This window comes from Sorex fumeus, unplaced genomic scaffold (assembly GCF_029834395.1).
Source record: "Sorex fumeus unplaced genomic scaffold, SorFum_2.1 ptg000009l, whole genome shotgun sequence".
NCBI classification, from domain to species: Eukaryota; Metazoa; Chordata; class Mammalia; order Eulipotyphla; family Soricidae; genus Sorex; species Sorex fumeus.
The window spans coordinates 28,786,272-28,807,235 of NW_026606066.1; the positions used below are offsets into that span (position 1 = coordinate 28,786,272).

At 36.7% G+C, this 20,964-nt stretch overlaps 1 protein-coding gene across 1 annotated transcript in view; it reads right to left on the reverse strand.

Moving 5' to 3' along the window:
• The window catches only part of LNPK (lunapark, ER junction formation factor), a 68,101-nt gene that overhangs the window by 26,041 nt on the left and 21,096 nt on the right, over nt 1-20,964 (reverse strand). Inside the window, exons 5-8 of the mRNA XM_056110140.1 lie at nt 18,057-18,115; nt 10,476-10,516; nt 3,046-3,129; nt 2,910-2,961 (exon numbers count right to left, since the gene is read on the reverse strand). Coding sequence (XP_055966115.1) covers nt 2,910-2,961; nt 3,046-3,129; nt 10,476-10,516; nt 18,057-18,115 — 236 coding nt within the window. The remainder of the gene's footprint in view (nt 1-2,909; nt 2,962-3,045; nt 3,130-10,475; nt 10,517-18,056; nt 18,116-20,964) is intronic.

The window sequence follows — 20,964 nt, forward strand, 5'->3', positions numbered from 1 at the left end:
ATATACCACAATAATTTTAAGATGTATATAATAGGTCCAGAAAGAGAGTTTATGGGTTAAGACTTTGTTTTGTTTTCAACTGACCCAGGTTAGATCCCCAGCACTGCATATGCTCCCTCAAGTACTGCCAGGAGTGATTCCTGAGCAGAGTCAAGAGTAAGTCTTGCACACTGCCAGGTATGGCCCCCCAAAAACTTTAAAAAATGGAAGGTCTTCAAAAAAAAGATAGCAGAATTAAATGACAAAACCTAAACTATTATTTCCAGTAGGTAGAAGAAAGTTGTTATCATATAGAATTTCTTAAAAAAAAAAAAAAAAACAAGGAAAAATCTCCAAACAGCAATTAATTACTACAGACCTGCAAGAAGGAATATTATGCTTCATGAGAAATACTTTTTTAAAGAAAAAATAAATTATGTTATAAGCTTCTTACAGTCTCATCTCTTTATTTTCCATGGTATCAGCACAAATGAGTTATTTAATACATTATCTTAAATGAATAATTTGCTTACATTATGGCTAAATGCTCATTCTTTCTAAAAGAATATTCAAACACAGTACCACAGATATCAAAAGGAGAGAAGCCAAAATGGTAATTACCATAATACCATATAGTATCAAAGGAAAAGCATTTATTTGGATTTTGAAAGCTTCTAAGGAAAGTTAAGTTTATATTCTTAAAATAGTTTATGTTGCCTAAATACTAAATATTTCTGATTATCTGTATCTAGGAATCATACATCAGGTTTAGTTTTCTTTTTAAATAGGGGCTCCAAAGCACAGCTCAGTGCTCAACAAGTAATGAGGTACTCATCAGCCTGGATTGCTAGGGACACACAGTCACTCCACAAATATTCTAGGCCCACCAAAACTACATTCAGGGATGCCCAGGTAGCCCCAAGGTGCTGGTGATCAGTCAGTCTAACCTCCATACCTTGCACATGGTAATATATGTGCTGAGCCTCTTTAGCGTAATCCCTGAACATTCTTTTAAATGAGAGAAAGAAAATATGTGCTCTGTAGTGCTACAGCTTTCAGCAAAGTATCACTTTTCTTAAATATATGTATCCAGTAGGGTTTTTTTTAATTATTGAATCATCATGAGATAAGTTACAAAGCTTTCACATTTGAGTTTCAGTCATACAATGATCAAACACTCATCCCTTTATCAGTGCACACTTTCCACCACCAATGTCCCTAATATCCATCCCCCCCCCCCCCCCAATCCTCCCCTGCCTCTATGGCAGACAATTTCCTCCATACTCTCTCTCTACTTTTGGGCATTATGGTTTGCAATATAGATACTGAGAGGCTACCACATTTGGTCCTTTATCTACTTTCAGCACACATCCCAAATGATCCCTCCAACATCACTGGCTTAGTGATCCCTTCTCTATCCCAGCCACCTTCTCCTCCAGCTTATAAGGCAGGCTTCCAACTATGGAACAATATTTCTGGTCTTTGTGTCCAGTTGGGTTATTTTAAAGTATTTTTGAAAAGTTAATATTCAGACTAAAAAAAAAAAACTGAAAACTACAGAACCTTAGCCAAAAAACCAAAAACCTTTTCTGTAATTTCTTTAAAATTATAAATGATAGAAAAATTTACACTACAAAGTAGAAATTTCATAGAACATACTTTATGTCTAATTTATTTTAAAGCTATGTAAAATTTTACTCTATCAAAAGAGCAGGCTCGTGTATTCCTATAAACCTAAATGCTAATAAGGAATTCTTCCCACATAGCCTCCCAATTAGAAAACCTAAAATTATTGTGAATTTTTTAGTTTTATAATTTTTTCCATCATTAAAAAAGAACTGACTTGGCGTCAGAGAGATAGTACAGTGGGTAAAGCATTTGCCATGACTGCAGCAACCCCAGGATGGATCCCAGCATCCCACATAGTCCTGAGCCTGCCAGGAGTAATCCCTGAGTGTAAAGTCAGCAGTAACCCCTTAGCCGGGTTCGATTCTCAGCATCCCATATGGTCCCCTGAGCACCACCAGGAGCAATTCCTGAGTGCATGAGACAGGAGTAACACCTGAGCACCGCTGGGTGTGACTCAAAAAGCGAAAAAAAAAAAATGCCACTTTTTAAAACGTGTATTATTTCAGGACCAGAGAATTACAGAGCAAGTAAGGGGCTTGCCTTGCACATGGCTGACCCAGATTCAATCTTTGGTTCCCAAGCACCGCCAGGAGTTATCCCAGCTGAGCACAGAGCCGAGAGTAAGCCCTGAGTGCTGCCAGGTGTGGCAAAAAAAAAATAATAATTTAAATACACAAAAATTTACATAATTTCAATGATATAATAATGCTGGTGCTTCATTAATAATCTGGCAAAACAATTTCAAAGTTAACATTATTACATAGCAGTAATTTTATTTTTTCTCTTTTTATTTAGTTTATTCTCTTCCTAAATAAATGACTTAAAAAAACATTTTAAAATCTTCTTAAAAGACCTCAAAAGTAAATCATATAATTGTGAATTTTTTTCTTAATAACAGATATTTCCAGAGTTAATTACTTGAATGCCGAGTCTTAGGAAATACTGAAGTTATTTAAATTTCAAATTATTAAAATCAATAACATATTTAATCTCAGAAGCTAGTCAACTCTTATCAACATATTCCTAGAAAATAAAAATGTAATAGAGGCCAGATAATACAATGGGCACAGAGATTGATTGCAATGAAGCCAATCGACTAGTTGTGCCACCCCCCCCCAAAAAATACAAAACCAATATATACTTATTGCGTTCACTCCAAATCATATCCCAAATTGCCAAATATAAATCAGTATAAAAGCATTCTACTTGAGTTTTTACACACCTCTGTCACACTTTTTGAACTCACTTGGGGAAATATGGATCTTTCCAACAGCAGCAGCAGTTTGTACAAAGTTATTTACCTTGTCCAGGTCTTGCAGTTACAGCTGCTCCAGCAGACGGGGGCTCAAACTCCTGTCAATTACAATAATGTTATTAGAGTGTCTGATTACAATGTACACTTTATTTTTAAAAAGAAAGAGTGATAGCAAGGCCTACCTTTGTTTTCTTTGAGTCTGGATCAAACCTTTCAAGAATTAATTTAGCTGTCTTATAAGTTTCCTTTTCCATGACCTCTTCAAGCTGTGAACAGAAACTTCCATAAACTGTCACATTTTAAAACACATATTCTACTTATTTTTTTTAAGTTCTATTCAAAAGTATTCAAGTATGAGGCTTAAAATAAAAAACATGTAATATATCCAGATAACACAAAAGACCTACTACAATCAAATAATTAAAATCCAGAATTTAAAATGGCTTCTAACCTCTAATGTGTTACTTATATTTAAGAGCTTTACTGCAAGGAAATACCAAATATTGCTAATTGTTTACATATAATGAGGAGAATAATTACATGCACCAACTTCAATAATGGAATGTGCAAAAATCTATCAGCCGTCATTATTGGAAGTTATTAGACATGACAAGCAAATGACAGGCAATTCCTCAGATTTATTTCCTCATAGCACTTAATGCTATTAATTTAAAGAAGGTCGTTAGCCAAGAGCTTTACAGAATAAAATCTCTGTGCCAATTAACTGCTGTCAGCATCGATTTTAGATTATTTATTAGCAGAAGCAATTAGCTTGCTGCAAATGCAGTGAAAACTCACTAACTGGGAGAACAGCCATGGAATTTGTTCAAATGACTTTAAAAGATAAAGCTCTCCCTACCCACCCCCCCTTTTTTTTATTTAGAGTCAAAGAAATTTCAGAGGGTGAAAAAAGAGACACAGTAAGAAGTTAAAAATTTTACTGAATTCTGTATTCACACTAGGGACTGTAATTAATGCTTCACAATTATAGCATTTTATTTATAACCACTCAAGTCACTTTATGGCTTAATATATTGGTTTAATTTAAAAAGTAATCACTAGTAAAGTATCATTTTAGCAGTTATGGCCTAATATTAGAAAAAGTTTAACTTTAGTACTAGATAGTCATGGTTATGACAAACAGCTAATGAATAGAATAAAATGCTTTTGCAAAAACTGAAACAGGACCTTTCCTTCTCGGTGATCACTAACAGCCACTTAGATTCATTAAATATCATATTTATTTCAGAGGGCATTTATTTTTAAATGCAATGCAGAACAGATTTACCAAGTTAAAAATGCAGCTTAAAATATGCTGCCACAATAGTAGTGGTTAGTAGATAACTCATTAAAACTCAATTCAACATTAAAGAAGCCAAGGATTTAGAGGTTTTATTAACCTTGGAAAAGTGAAACTGGAACATTTCCTAATTATTTCAAAATTATGATAAATTCTCAAAATGAGCTATTTTAATTTTCTGGTATCAAAAACTTGTTTATAATTTCACTTTAGAGTTGGAGAAAACCTGGGAATGAGGACAGAAAGAGGGCATGACTGGACACATTCTCAAATTAACATAATCTACATAAAATATCAAATAACTGAATACCTGATCCCTACAAATTAACTTTTGACATTTTATACAAGTGCTGTGGCAATATAATTTTTTTTGCAATAAGATATGGTTATAGCTATACAACACAATAGTTATTATGCCAACATGATAAATGAGCACTTGAAAATGTTCCTTACACAACTAAAAACTGATTTGAAGCCTATTTTATTTTAAATAAAGTAAATTTTAAAACATAGAAAAAAATTAAGATGCACAGATACATAAAGTTACTAGCTATTGATTTATACAAGAGTTCCAGATTGAGACTATTATTTGTTTTAAGAGGTTATATCAAAACCATACAATCAAGTTATTATGCTTCCTGACCACTCCGTGAGCATCTGTCTATGTGTGTATTTTAAAATTATTTCAAAAGGCACTGAATTACACAAAAACATTCTCCTCTGAATATACTTCTAACAAAACAATTTCATCTAATAGCTTGACTAACACACTTATTCGCACATTTTAACTGAGTAATTCAGATTTTATTGTTTTTGTTTTGTAGTGACAGAGATGGAACGCAGTCACACACATGCAAGGCATGTTCTCTATCACACAGCCACATCCGAGGCCCAGAATAACTTGTTTTAAATAGACATTCTGATCTGCAAAAAGGATATGAACTTGAAACTTTGAGGTCAGAAAAGGTCTAGGTTCAAAGCACGTCTTGATTCTTAATTAACTAGAAAGAACTTGAACAAGTCTGTTAGTCTTAATTTCTCCTCTTAGAAAGCAAAAACATTAAAACTTTCTTCAGGGGCTGGAACAATAGCACACCTCGACCGACCGTGGTTCGATCCCCAGCAACCCATATGGTTCCCCAAGCACTGCCAGGAGTAATTCCTGAGTGCATGAGTCAGGAGTATACCCTGTGCATCACCAGGTGTGACCCAAAAAGAAAAAAAAAACTTTCTTCATATAACTGTTATATAATTTAAATAAAGTCTAAGAGAAAGCGCTCATGACATACTTAACACAGTAACATGCAACTGGCAATGATATATTAATTATTCAGAATGGGTCTAAACCAAACAGTTTCCAAATATCCAACATAAATTCCAGGTATAAGAAATTGGATTCTCAAAGCTAAATTATAAATTACAATGCATATTCATATAAGTTTACAAATTTTAAATAACATCATTTTTCTGCAATGTGGTTATACTATACCATGAAATGCTGTGAAATAGTAAACATGATATATATATATATATATGGCTATGTATAAGAACCTTTTAATTTAAAAAGGAGAATAAACAACATAACAACATATGAATGCTTATTATAAATCAATATTATTTACTAAAATTATATATTTTGGAAAATGTAAAAAGTATTTGTACCTGTTAACACAAAGTGTTAAAAAAAAGTTTTAAGCTTGAAATAACATCTGTAAATAAGATTTAAATGCTCATTTTTGAAATAGACTATTCATCCTTCCCTTTGTTGTTACTGGGACATGCTGGGGTTGTACACTTGGATGTGGTGCTCAGCACAAAAGAACAACCTTGGCTGCCCTAACAGTATTTTTTGGTCTTCCTGTTTTATGGCAAATTAAACATAGAAAAATATCTTTATCTTTCATTTTGAACTGAATTTGATCGAATTGCTGAAAGTATGCTCAAAACCACTTAGAAATCAATCAAATCACTTAAAATTAATTTAGAGCAGTTGGAGGGCGGAGGGATTGTGGGGGGTAGGGGTATTTTTTTTTGAGGGGGTATTAGGAGCCATATCTGGCAGTGCTCAAGACTTACTTACTTACTGGCTTTGAGCTCAGAGATCACTTCTGGTGGTACAGTGTCGGGGATCTAATTAGGGTAGACCATGAGCAAAGCAAGCACTTTACTCACTCTCTCAAGTCCCTAGAACAGTCTTGTACAACAACAAAAATATTGTCTGCTAACTTGCTGTTGAAATGTCATTTTTACGAACAGATTTTAAAGTATTCTACAATAATAATTACACTCTTCCTCCCTTTAATTCTTCTATTTAAGTGTTTACAAAGATCTCTGGCTTATGCTGAATATTCAAACACCAAATAATCCCAGCAAGCATTACTGGGTAACATAAAAACACTTATGATACTTTTTTAATGTGCTGAGCAGCGCTATACAGGACCACATGCTGAGGTTGCCATGTTAAGGCCATCTTTGTCTTTCAACATAATAGATATATTTAACGTAGGATTTTACATAGTTACTGATCTTTGTAGAATAACACTATTCATAGGAGTCAGAATTCTTAAACATAGTTATAGTTTATCTCAAAGTCAAAATGACTCATTAAGGGCTGGAGTGATAGCACAGCGGGTAGAGCATTTGCTTTGCCCGCGGCCAACCTGGCTGACCCAGGTTCAATTCCTCCATCCCTCTCAGAGAGCCTGGCAAGCTACCGAGAGTATCTCGCCCGTACGGCAAAGCCTGGCAAGCTACCCGTGATGTATTCAATATGCCAAACACAGTAACAAGTGTCACAATGGAGACGTTACTGGGCCCGCTCAAGCAAATTGATCAACAATGGGAGGACAGTGATAGTGACAGTGACTCATTAAATAGGACCACTTCTCTACTCCATAACCTTATCCTGCTCCTACATCCATATTAACCTACAAGCTCTGCATGACAGAACTTCTTGCTCTTGCTTCCAACCACCTATAAAATTCCTTTGAACCATTTCTCCCAAAAGCCACTGGGTTCCACAATTTGTTTCTGAGTCTCTGGGATCATGGCCATTAAGCAGCTTGATCAGGAGCCAGAGAGGCCGTTTGTGGGTGGCGACTCGGAGTCTTGTTGGAACAGGGAGAAAAGGCTCCACCCCCATCCCGTGAGGCCCCGCATGTCTCTTCACTGCGGGCCCAAACCTGACTGTCCAGTGGCCTCTGGAGGATGGCAGCGACCGGGCCGCCAGGGGGAACAGGTGCCAAGGCACGAAACCTATTCCCACCTCGGGTGGCCCAGCACCAATAACCTACTGCAGGGACTGGACGCATTTCTGCCAAAAGCTGCTGGGTTCCATGATTTCTTTCTGAGTCTCTGAGGTCATGGCCATTAAACAGCTTGACCAGGAGCCAGAGAGGCCGTTCATGGGCAGCGACTCGGGGTTTTGTTGGGACAGGGAGGAAAGGGACAGCTCCACACCCATCCTGTGAGGCCCCGCGTGTCTCGTCACTGCAGGCCCAAATCTGACTGTCCAATGGCCTCTGGCAGAGGTGGCCACGGTGCCGCCAAGGGGGAACAGGTGGAGGGACAGCACCCTTTCCCCGCTGGTGTGGCCCGGCAACAGTAACCTACTGTGCGGTCTGGACACATTTCTGCCAAAAGCTGCTGGGTTTCGAGATTTGTTTCTGAGTCTCTGGGATCATGGCCATTAAGCAGCTTGATCAGGAGCCAGAGAGGCCGTTCGTGGGCAGTGACTCGAGATCTCATTGGGACGGGGAGAAAAGGGCCGGCTCCACCCCCATCCCGTAAGGCCTCATGTGTTTCGTCACTGTGGGCCCAAACCTGACTGTCCAGTGGCCCCTAGAGGATGGCGGTCACCAGGCCACCAGGGGGAACAGGCCAAGGCACGAAACCTATTCCCACCTCGGGTGGCCCAGCGCTGTTAATCTACTGCAGGGACTGGATACATTTCTGCCAAAAGCCGTTTGGTTTCAAGATTTGTTTCTGAGTCTCTGGGATCATGGCTGTTAAGCAGTTTGAACAAGTACCAGAGAGGCCATGCCTCCAAGTATATAGCTGAGCGGGAGGTAATTTGTGGGTGTGTCTCCCACATACATAACTTTTGGCCATTTCCTTTCTCGGTAAACTTTGTCCCAAGTTTTTAGGGTCTAGCCAAGGCACAGCAGCAATTTTGGAGTATCTGGAAGTCTGAAGGTGCCATCAGGCTGCTGATACACTCACCTCACAGGTTCAGATTGAACTGCTGGCAGCACCATACCCCCAGTCTTGAATATATTTTAATACTATTTACAAAGCTCTAAATGTTAAAGTTAACACAATCATTAATGAACAAAATTGGTTTTAATTACAGTTAGCTTATGATCCAAAGGAATGTCTCTACTTTTTTCCTCAGTACCAGCACAATCATTAACATTGTGCTTCTTATTAATTTATCCTTAGCACCTATTTTTCTGAAAACTGTATCAAGCTTTGTTTGTATCAAACAAAGCAGGTCTACCAAAAGCTTCAGTCATCAAGTCTAGCAGCAAGAGTATCACAAACAACAATCAAGTCAATGCAAATTTTGTCCCTCAATTAATAAGTTACAGCAGTCAACTTATTTTTAATCACCCTCTAAACAGATTGTCATAACTGAACAATTTTGTAACACTGATGCCCCCACAAACTGTTTAGATGCTGAATTCTGAACTGAATTTGCCAACTGTCAGGGCTAAATTGATGAAGCATCTTTTATGTTATGATTTCTTCAGAAGTTACTAATAGTTGGATTACTAAGTTGTTCTCTATTACTAGTTGACTCTATTATTCTACCAAGAGTTTTTTCCCCAAATCTTGCCTTTCTGTTTTAAATCAATATTTCAAGTAGATACAAGTAGAGCGTGGCTGTGATCACAACTACCAGCTCTTATCACATCTTCTATATTATTAAGAACTTCTATATTACAGTGTATTTATACACTCACTTTGATTTCTGGGTTTTCAGTAATGCACAGAATGACTATCAGAAATATGGTAAGACTTCACGTAAATATTTATCTTTTAACAAGGACCATCAAAAATATCAATGCAATTTGAGGATCTAGAGTTTGAAAATTTTTATTGGTAGCATTATCATGTTATATGTGATCTTATTTAATGGAATTTAACCAGATGCAGATGATCGATGTTTGGTTGACTCTTGACTCTGTGTTCAGGAAATACTACTGGTAGGGATCAGGGGACCAAATGCAGTACCGGGGATTGAACCAGGTCAACTATGTGCAAGCAAGTTCCTTATATTTGTTGTTCTATATTAATCTCTTCAGTCCAAAAATGTCAATGCAATTTTAGTAAATGTTTCACAGATCACTGAGGCATCAAACAAAAATTCTTTCCATATTAAAATTACTTTTTAAATACTTAAAAATATCAAGACTTAACTTTCCAGTTTCTCTTCTTACCAACTTACAATAATTTTTAACCTAATTTTAACCTCATAAGATGTTAGTTCTAAACGTAATTGTTATATGTTACATGTCAAACCAAAAACATTGATCATCTGCACTGGATTAAATTCCATTAAATAAGATCTCACATAACATAATAATGCTACCAATAAAATTTGTCATACCTCAAAATATTAAAAAAGGACATGAATTCAGTAAGTTAGCTTAATAATAGTTAAGTTATAACTTAATAATAGTTAAGTTCCTTTTACTTATTATAATCAGTTAAGTTTATATATCAGTTAAGTTCAATTCATTTATTAAAACATTGTATACCTCTAATATCTAAGACTCATTCTCTTACTCTTAACCCTATTTCAAATACAACTAATGGACGCATGTAACTAGCCCCACAACAAATACACATGTGGTCAAAGTTACTGAGAGAAAACAGAAAAACAACTTTTAAAAAATTCTTTCTCTCTCCTTTAACCAACCTTTTCATACTAAATTTTTCTTTTATAAGGTATCTTGATCCCCTTTCCTGGTTTGTTTCTGTCAAAAACCTGAGAGCTGGCTTAGACAGATACTCAGTTCTTTTTTGGTGTTAATACATCTGTTATACCTCTCTGCCTCCTTTACTCCTCCAATTGATTCATTTACTTCTCAGCTTCCTAATGATAAGGAGTCTTGGAATCACAAACACCTAACTTGCCTTTTTCTTGTCCATCATTATTAACTTGAAAAATTAATTTGGTTTCATTTCATCACTAAAATGGTATCTAAGAGTATACATGTTTATGAGAGTCACTACATACAACATAAATTATTACATTGCTAATTTACTACCTTCACATAAATTAAACTCAAATGAAAGATAACTTACTATTTTTTTCTTCTGGGATTTTAAATCATCCAATGCTTCATCTAGAAAACAAGATTTAAGCCAAGATGAAATGAGATGTCAAGATTCTTAGAAATGAGAAAAAAAGTCATTCCAAGTTACATATATAAAAACATTAAGCAACTGCAAAAAGTCCTTTTTAACTGAAAAGCTACCTGCAAAAAAAAAAAAAAAAATGAACTCTGACCTCTATCTAATGCCAGGCACAAAAGTCAGATCACAAGTGGATTAAAGACCTCAATATCAAACTTGAATCCATAAGGTACATGGAGGAAAATATGGACAGAACCCTTCATGACACTGAAGCTAAAAGCATCTTTAAGGATGAAATACCATTGACCAAGCAAGTGAAAACAAAAATGAACAAATGAGACTACATTAAACTAAGAAGCTTCTGCACCTCAAAAGAAACAGTGACCAAAATACCCAGAGAGCCCACAGAATGGAAAGAATATTTACTCAAGATCCATCAGATAAGGGGTTAATATCCAGGATATACAAGACACTAGTAGAATTGTACAAGAAAAAAACCTCCAATCTCATCAAAAAATGGGGAGAAGAAATGAACAGAAGCTTCCTCAAAAAAGAAATACAAATGGTCAAAAGGCACATGAAAAAATGCTCTACATCGCTAATCATGAGGGAGATGCAAATCAAAACAACAATGAGATATTAACTCACACCACAGAGACTGGCACACATCAAAAAATAATAAGAACAAGTGCTGGCGCCAATGTGGGAAGAAAGGGAGTCTCTTTCACTGTTGGTGGAAATGCCGACTGGTCCAGCCTTTTCGGAAAACATGGGCATTCATTCAAAAACTAGAAATTGAGTTTCCATACAACCCTGCAATACCACTTGTGGGAATATATCCTTTTTTTTTTCTTTTTGGGTCACACCCAGCAATGCTCAAGGATTACTCCTGGCAGTGCTCGGGGAACCATATGGGATGCTGGGAATCGAACCCAGGTCAGCCGCATGCAAGGCAAATACCCTACCCACTGTGCTATCACTCCAGTCCCTGGTAATATATCCTGAGGGTGAAAAAAAGCATAGTAGAAATAATCCCTGCACTTGTAACTTCATTGCAGCACTGTTCATAATAGTCAGAATCTGTAAACAATCCAAGAGGCCGAGAACAGACAACTGGTTAAAGAAACTTTGGTACATCTACACAATGGAATACTATGCAGCTGTTAAGAAACATGAAGTCATGAAATTTGCTTTTAAGTGGATGTTCTTGAAGAGTATCATCCTAAGCGAAATTAGTCAGAGAGGGACAGACATAGAACAACTGCACTCATTTGTGGAATATAAAATAACATAATATGAGACTGATACCCAAGGACAGTAGAGATAAGAGCCAGGAATATTGCTCCATACTTGGAAGCCTGCCTCATGAGCTGGAGGAGAAGGCAGCTGGAATAGAGAAGGGATCACTAAGTCAATGATGGTGGAGGAATCGTTCAGGATGGGAGATGTGTGCTGAAAGTAGATAAAGTACCAAATATAGTAAGCCTCTCAGTATCTGTATTGCAAACCACAATGTTCAAAAGTAGAGAGAGAATATGGGGGAAATTGTCTGCCGTAGAGGCAGGGGGAGGGTTGCGATGGCGGGGGTGGGGGGGGAGGACGGACAATGGTAATGGAAGATGTGCACTGGCAGAGGGATGGGTGTTCGATCATTCATGAAAGTCAAACATGAAAGCATTCTAAGTGTTGCCCATGGTGATTCAATTAAAAAATTAAAATAAATTTTTTAAAAAGAAAAAAATTGTTTTCCATTTTGGAGCTATACCTGGCTGTGCTCAGGGCTTACTCCTAGTCAGAGGACTTTATGGAACGCTGAGGATCAAACTCAGGTCATCTGTGTGCAAGGCAAGTACCCTGACCACTATACTATCTCTCAACTCCCTGTATTTGATTTAAAATGGTTTTTTTTTTTCACACAGGTTTTGTTTCAGATTGAAATAAATCCATGAGGAAATGATTTTAATTATGCATATTCAGCATTTGGAAGACATTTATAAAATTTTCTACATTCTTAGTATATGCCTTTTACCATGTCATAACAGTGAAAATTAATCACTTCTATTGAAAACTAGTAAAAGCTTCTCAATTAATACAAATAAATGCATCTTGAAATATAAAATTTCTTTTTCATTTTCATTTAGAAATGAAAATTGTTCCTGCAACAGTGTTTGAGCCCAGATAACATGCCTGCTGCAAATCAGTTTGGGATACATCTTGTTTCTTTTAACTTTTCATTGCACATTTTAAAATTATTTGTCATTGCAATGTACTTGACTTTTTAATATTACTAAAACTTATCACAGTGTTTTACCAAAACAAGTAGCACTGTAACACTGTCCTCCCATTGTTCATCAATGTGCTTGAGCGGGCACCAGTAACGTCTTCATTGTGAGACGTGTGGTTACTGTGTTTGGCATATCAAATACGCTATGGGTAGCTTGCCAGGCTTTGCCATGTGGCGGGATACTCTTGGTAGCTTACCAGGCTCTCCGAGAGGGGCGAAGAAATCGAACCCGGGTCTGCCCAGGTTCGCCACATGCAAGGCAAAAACCCTACCCATTGTGCTATCACTCCAGCCCACCAAAACAAGTATTGTCATGTTTTTCAACCTTGAATTGCATTTAGAACCATGATGAACTCTGCTAAAGATGCTAATTTCAAAACCAAAACATTTTAATCTATGCTCAGAGCTCAAAATATCATAATAAAACTTTTATCATATTAAGGCTTCAAACTGCATAGCAGAGCAGGGTAAAGACATTCATTCAGCTCCTATTTCTGACATGTATACATAACTGACAATAGGTAAAATTCATGAGACCAACTGAAGTTCCGCATTTATACTACACTAGTTCAATTATCACAAACCTGGTTCAAAGTTCAGAGTTCACAGTGTTACCTGCCATGAATAATACAATGAAAAACCTACAGAATTTTAAACACCTTACAGTTCCATAAGCTTTATAAATTAGCCCAATAAAGCTTTTTATTGCTTCACATATATTTTTATCACCAATAACTGTACTACATCTCATCAGATTCCACTTCAGCTTAAACTGAAGTAGTGCTTTTCAGCTTCTTTGAAAATGAAGTTAACTGGAATATTTTTCATAGAAACTAATCCCTTAATTACTTCACATTCAATATTGACTCCACAAATAAACTACAAGTGAGCGATATCAGTAACATCTTTGAAATCAAGAGGCAAGGAAGGTTACTTGAAATAACTTGCTTGTTTTTAAATTGACTGTGCTACTTCCAATATTTTTAGCTTTTTAAGTGTTCATGCCAAAAGGCTACTACTAGTCTTAAACAAGTATGTTTTCTCTGAATACATCTCTTCAGCTGCTGAAACTGAACACACTTTAATTAATTCACTAGTGGTAAACAGTTCTCCTTGCTTCACAAGTCACTCAGAAACTTAGTTTGATTGAAGCTACATTTTTACTTTTTATTTTAATGTAAAAATTTTGCTTTGATGAGGTACTTCATTTTAAATGTTTCTATTTTTTGTTTTTCTGTGAGTGGGGAATATGAGTACTCAGTACGGTAATATTAATATATATTGTATTCTTTCAGCACAGCTATAATGTCATGACAAAAGACAGTTTTGTGTTTTGTTAACAAAATGATCTACCCTCCAATGTGTCCTGAAAGTACTACATTCAAAATCCAATTTTCTCCTCTTCTTTAGTTTTTGGATAAGTATACACTGGTAATAAAAAAATAAATAAATAAAATTGCCACAGTACAACAATACACAGAGCATTTGAACACTGTCAAGTTATAACTGCATCACTGTGATTTGTCCTGCATCCCATAATAGCCTGAAGTGTTGAGAGCACCACATACAGGCTGTCACAACTACTCAACTCTACTGCTGCAGAATGTAGCTAAAAACAACATCGAAATGAATGGGTATGGCTGTGTTCCAATAACAAAATAAATTTGAATTGCATACAATTTTCATGTCACAAATTACTCTTTTCAATATTTTTAAATATTAAAATGTAAGATTATGAGTTGCTCAATGTGGTAAGATTTACTCAAGGTCTACTGCAATGTGCTAATTCTTACTCTATAATAATACAACTTATGTACCGAAGAAAATAAATCAATTAAAGAACAAAAAACAAGGACAATTTTTTAAGCTTCAGGCTTATAACCAGTAACTGAACTATTTTCCTGGGAGTCTACAAGGTTACTTTCCTGCTAGTCCCGGAAAATAGTTCAGTGGTAGAAAACAGGCTTATCATATATGAGGCCTTGGGGGTCTATCCCCTGTCCCTCTCCTCAAAATTTTATTAGATTAGATATAAATTTAGATAGGCTTAGAGACAGAGATACATATATACACACAGTATGGTAACTGAAGTTTGCTTTTACAAAAGCATAATAGTATAAGACACTCTTTTGTAAAGTCTGTTTTAAATATACATAAAATATCTCTTCAAATGAATCTGAAAATGTTTTCCCTTTCCCTTTTGTCATTGTTGAGAAGAAGTTAAGACATACTGGGTGTGGTGCTCACATGCCTGATGTGGTGCTCACACACTTTTTTCAGAAGTGGTGCTTTGCTGAGGGTTGCATACTTGACTGCAGTGTTCTCTAGAAATAGCACACTTTAGTTATGGCTCTGGTGCATATTAGACCACAGTGTGCTTAGAGATGGCATACATTGCTGTGGCACTGAGGGCTGCAAACACTGCTGCCAGAATCATACTCAGCATGAAGAGTGTGGCAGGACTGAATTCTCAGACTCCTATCTACAGGGCTTGTGCTCAACCACTGAAATACCCCAGGACTCCTTGAAAAAAGTTGTAGGGGTACACTCAGCAGTGCTGGTGGGTAAGGGGGCCTGGGTAAGCCATCCCAATGATACTTGGCCTGGCAGTTAGGGTTTGATGGTGCGGTGTTCATGTCCAGCACTGCTACAGGGTGCCAGGCAATACGTGACAATACTCAGTGGCGCAGGGGAGTTAGGAAGGGGCATGTACTGACAAAGATCAAACTCAGGGATCAAACATACTAGGCATATTCCACCACTTACAGCTATTTCCTACCTATAAAGTCTGTAATAAGAACCCTGTGGGGTTGAGAAATGAAACAGGGGATTTGCCTTGCACACAGCTGACCCTGGTTAGATCTCTAGCACCACATATAGTCCCCTGAGCACTGTCAAAAGTAATTCCTTCAGTACAGTCAGTAGACCCTAAGCATAGTGGGTATGATCCCCAAGCCCTCAAAATTAAAAGAAAATAGAACACTAAATTGTTTTTAAATAGATATATGACACCAGCATGACTAAAACAGAAGTGAAAAGGGGAAAACATGAGAAGAAATAAAAAAAAATGGACATAAACCAGAAAGTTGGGGAAAGAATTCTGAATTTACTCTGATGGTAGCATGAACCCATTGGAGAATTTTAAGAACTGATTTATACCTTTTAAGATAGTTCAAAAATTGTTGCTATGGTTCAAACAAAAGATAGTGATGGCCTCAATTAGAAATCTAGCAGAGTAATTATCAGTAATTTTGGAGGTGATTTAGGACTAAGAAGTGGGGGGAAGAAATGTATGGTAGACTAAAGGGAATATGAGGTCAGTATAGGAGTTCCCCTAATTCCATCCCAGACGACTACACTGAAGCATAGAAAAACATCTAGAGGTACTGTAAATCACAGAGCCTCAATTGGTACAAGAAAGTAATTTAAAAAACAAAAAAGCATTCTAGGGCTGCAGGAATAGTACAGGGGTTTAGGCACTTGCCTTACATACAGCCATTCCTGGTTGGGTCCCCAGCACCAGTCCCCCTAGCCACACCAAGAGAGATCTAGGTTAAGCCCTGAGCACAAATCAAGTGTGGCCCAAAAACAAAACAAAAATAAAACTACCAAAAGAATACATGGAATATGACAATGTGTTGAGTAACAGATGACACTAATGATGTGTTTGGCAGCTCTTGTGTGTTCACATTAATTTTCTCCATTAAACGAGACATCAGGTTCTTTAGTGGCCACATAGATTTTGTGTGGTTTTGTTTAAATTTTAAACAAATTTTAAATCTAAATTTTCTGTTTGACTGACTGGTTTATTTTAGTTTTTGATAAGCACACAGGTATTAGTGATTTGAGAAATATACTCTCAAGTGATTCAAGGAAAAGTATATTCTCGGGGGTGGGGAGGAATAAACCTATTAAAAAAAACTACAGTAGTACAGTATGGCAGTGCTGTGTTGAGTACACCTCTGGTATTTGCAATCACAGATATAAAATAAGTATGGTCATTGTGATGTATGAAATTATTCTAACAAATTTAGCTGCCCCAATAACATCAACTCTATAACACAGATTTTGTCAGTGAGTGATTAATAATAAAGGCCCTCCCATTGATCATCGATTTGCTCGAGCGGGCCCAGTAACGTCTCCATTGGAGACTTTGTTGTTACTGTGTCTGGCATATCGAATACTCTCGGTAGCTTGCCGGGCTCTCCGAGAGGGGTGGAGGAATCGAACTCGGGTCGGCCATGTTGGCTGCGTGCAAGGCAAATGCCCTACCGCTGTAAGTGATTAATTATATAATTATATTTACACAAGTAGTCCTGGAAGGGGGTAAAGCAGCTAACAGTGTTTGCAAGGGAAGGTCACTGAGCTACACCACAGAACTTAAACTGGACAGAAGAGAAGACATGAATAAGAAAGACAATTTTACAGTCATACTTCTGTATGAAGTAGCTTCTTGAATCTTAAAGTATTTTTCAAAGCAAATGACATTTATGATGTAATTATAAATTTCATATTTCAAGTGTTTATATTTAATACTTGTGATATTAAGAAAAGTTTGGGGATGATATAACTTATTTGGTTTATATTTTAACAGTCTTACATGAATAATATAGTTGGTATATACCTCAAAAAAAATACAGTAGGTGGAGAAGTAGGTGAAGACAAAAATAAACAAGAATGACATCAAGTCAATAATTATTAGCATGAGTCAGATATGTGATCATTATATAATTTGGTCTACTGTAAATTTTCTATAATGAAATTCTAAAACAAGAAAACATTTCATTTAAAATTATATTCGCACATCTTTGTTTAACTACAACATAGTTTTAAATTTTAAAAATCTTTAAGATCTGTATTTAAGCAGAATATTCAGAAGGGCATTTAATCACAATTTGTATATTTCAATAAAAAATCTAAGTTCTGTAATTAACAAAATGAATCAAAAGACATTTAACTATTATTTTACTCTGTAATAACATAGGTTTACTGAAAAGATCAATCAATATATTTCTAAAAAATTACTGTTTTATGTAAAATTTCTAAATAAATTTATAAATAACAAATTTAAATAGTATCATATTTGTCAGTCATAACCTTTCTTATGCTTTATACCAATAATTTCTTTATTTACCACATTATTGTTTCAATACATCATTTTACAAGTTATCAATTAATTATAAACCAGTACACCGTATGTCAGATTTTTTAAGATGTATTATAAAAGATTAAGAAGTTAAACTTACTGTTCCTTTCTGTTCTTTTTGAAAAGAAGAAAATGAGAACTGTTCTTATGCTCCAGATGCTACAAAAGAAACAAAGTTGAGAAAATAAAATTATCATTAGGATAGGTGAATTAGAAACCATACTAAAATGAAAATAAATACTTCCAATTACTTAAGTACACAGTTTTCCTTTCTGCTTTGAAAATCGAAAATGTCTCTGTGAACATTAGTTTTAGGATTTCAAAGAAAGAGTTCTCAACCTAAACCCTAAGGACCTTCTCAAGGTCCCTCCTCAACTGCAAAGCCATCTTTGTGTAAAGTAAGTGCATTTCTCTGGAGAGATCACAGCCTTCATCACTCTAAATGTGTCAATGACCACTATTCTATTAGATTAAGAACAATATATAGAATTTTTTCTTACTAAGTATACATCAATTGCAAAAAGAGGTGTATTGCCATAAGAGAGAGGTACTACAAATCCAGAGCATTATAAAAATATAAGTTGCTACTTCTTCCCTATTAACACCAAAGGGCTCTCTTCTCCACTGGAAAGAATGATTTATCTGGAGAAGGGAAAAGTGTTCTTTTTAACTGAATATCTAAAAAGTGAACTTAGTTCAACAATGACTTCCAAAGATTTTTTTTTGTGGTCAATTTTTCTTTTATTCTGTTTTTGTTTTTTGTTTTAATAATCTTTTACGGGGGAGGGGGGAATAAGGAGGAAAGGGACTTTAAAGCACTACTTAAGGAGGACTCCGGGCCACTCCAGTGATGATCAGGCTGCCATGTGATGCTGGGAACTAAATCCAGGTTGGTTGCATCCTAGTATGTGCCCTAATTGCTATACCATCTTCTGACCCTGAGGATAATTCTTTAATCCTTGATTTTTAGCATTAAATCAAAAGGTATTAAAAGAACAAAAAGAAAATTACTCAACTCCGAAGCTGTTACAGTTATCTCTTAGATTCAGTGTAAATATGATTCTTTCTTAACAGAACATGACAAAAGTATACAAATATATTACTGATTTTTTAAAACACAATTATTTGAATACAAATCTAAAGAGGAAGTGTGAAAAAGTGAGTTATCTGTGAAATTCATTATTTCTATTCTTGGGAGTCAGCCAACATGTTAGTCACCGATAAAGCCTGCCCCCTAGTAACCCTGCAGTCCTCTCTCTGCTAGTCTGTGAGAGAGGTCTGTGAGACCAAGACTACAGGGCTCAGTGAGCTATGCTCTTTAAGATTAGGTAGCACTATAGACACTGTCCTCCCATTGTTCACCAATTTGCTCGAGCGAGCCTAGTAACGTCTCCATTATAAGACTTGTTGTTATTATGTTTGGCATATCAAATACATCACAAGGAAATTGCCAGGTTTTGCCGTGCGGGCGAGATACTCTCGGTAGCTTGCCGGGCTCTCCAAGAGGGGCAGAGGAATCAAACTCGGGTTGGCTGGGCTGGCCACGTGCAAGGCAAACGCCCTACCCACTGTGCTATGGCTCCAGCCCAAGATTAGGTAATAACTGGTTAAAGAAACTTTGGTACAGGGGCTGGAGAGATAGCACAGCAGGTAGGGCGTTTGCCTTGCACGCGGCTGACCTGGGTTCGATTCCCAGCATCCCATATGGTCCCCGAGCACCGCCAGGAGTAACTCCTGAGTAACCCTTGTGCATCGCCAGGTGTGACCCAAAAAACAAAAAACAAAAAAAAAAAAAAAGAAACGAAACTTTGGTATATCTACAAAATGAAATACTATGCAGCTGTTAGGAAAGATGAAGTCATAAAATTTGCTTATAAGTGGATGGTCACGGAAAGTATCATGCTAAGTGAAATGAGTCAAAAAGAGAGGAACATGTCACACAGAATGACTGCACTCATTTGTGGAGTATAAAATGACATAATATGAGATTGACACCCAAGGACAGTAGAGACACGGCCAGGAACATTGATCCATGGTTGGTCTGGGGAGAAGGCAGCTGGAATAGAGAGGGATCACTAAGTCAATGATAGTTGGAGGGATCATTCAGGATGGGAGATGTGTGCTGAAAGTAGATTGGGGACCAAACTTAATAGCCTCTCAATATTTGTATTGCAAACCATAATGTCCAAACGTAGAGAGAGAATACGGGGGAAACTGTCTGCCATAGAGGCAGGGGGAGAGTTGGATGTGGGGGGGGAGAGGATACTGGGGACATTGGTGGTGGAGGGATGAGTATTCAATCATTGATTTTTTTTTTTTTGGGCAAACGCCCTATCCACTGTGCTATCACTCCAGCCCCGGGTGTTCAATCATTGTATGACTGAAACTCAAACATGAAAGCTTTGTAAGTGCACCTCACAGTAATCAAATTTAAAAAAATAGGTAATAAAAACACTATAGCATCCACACTGGGCCTTCCCTCTCATTTGTTCCTGATGACTCACTCTGAGAAGGCAGCTACTGAGACATGATGACATTCTGGAAATTCTGCAGAAAGGACCACAAGGCAAGGAAAAAAAGGTCTCTAGCCAATAGTCAGTAAATAAGTGAGGCTGGCCAACAGCTACATATGAAAGCATGAATGTAGATTCTCTAGTCTACCTATGTTTTGAGATGATAGCCCTAGCTAACAGCAATTCATCCATAAATAAAAGCAGAGGAACCAGACCCAACCAAAGCTGCTCCCACATTCCTGACCCTCAGGAACTGTGAGAGATAACAAATATTTGGAGGCCAGAGAGATAGTACAGCAGGCAGGGTGTTTTCTTTGCACACTGCTGACCTGGATTCAATTCCTGGCATACCACAGGGTCCCCTAGGCACCTCCAGGAGTAATTCCTGAGCTCAACGCCATGAGTAACCCCTGAGCACCACAAAGTGTGACTCAAAAAGGGAGAAAAGAAAAACTGTTTCTGACTTATTAAAGGCTCTAAGACAATATGTAATAG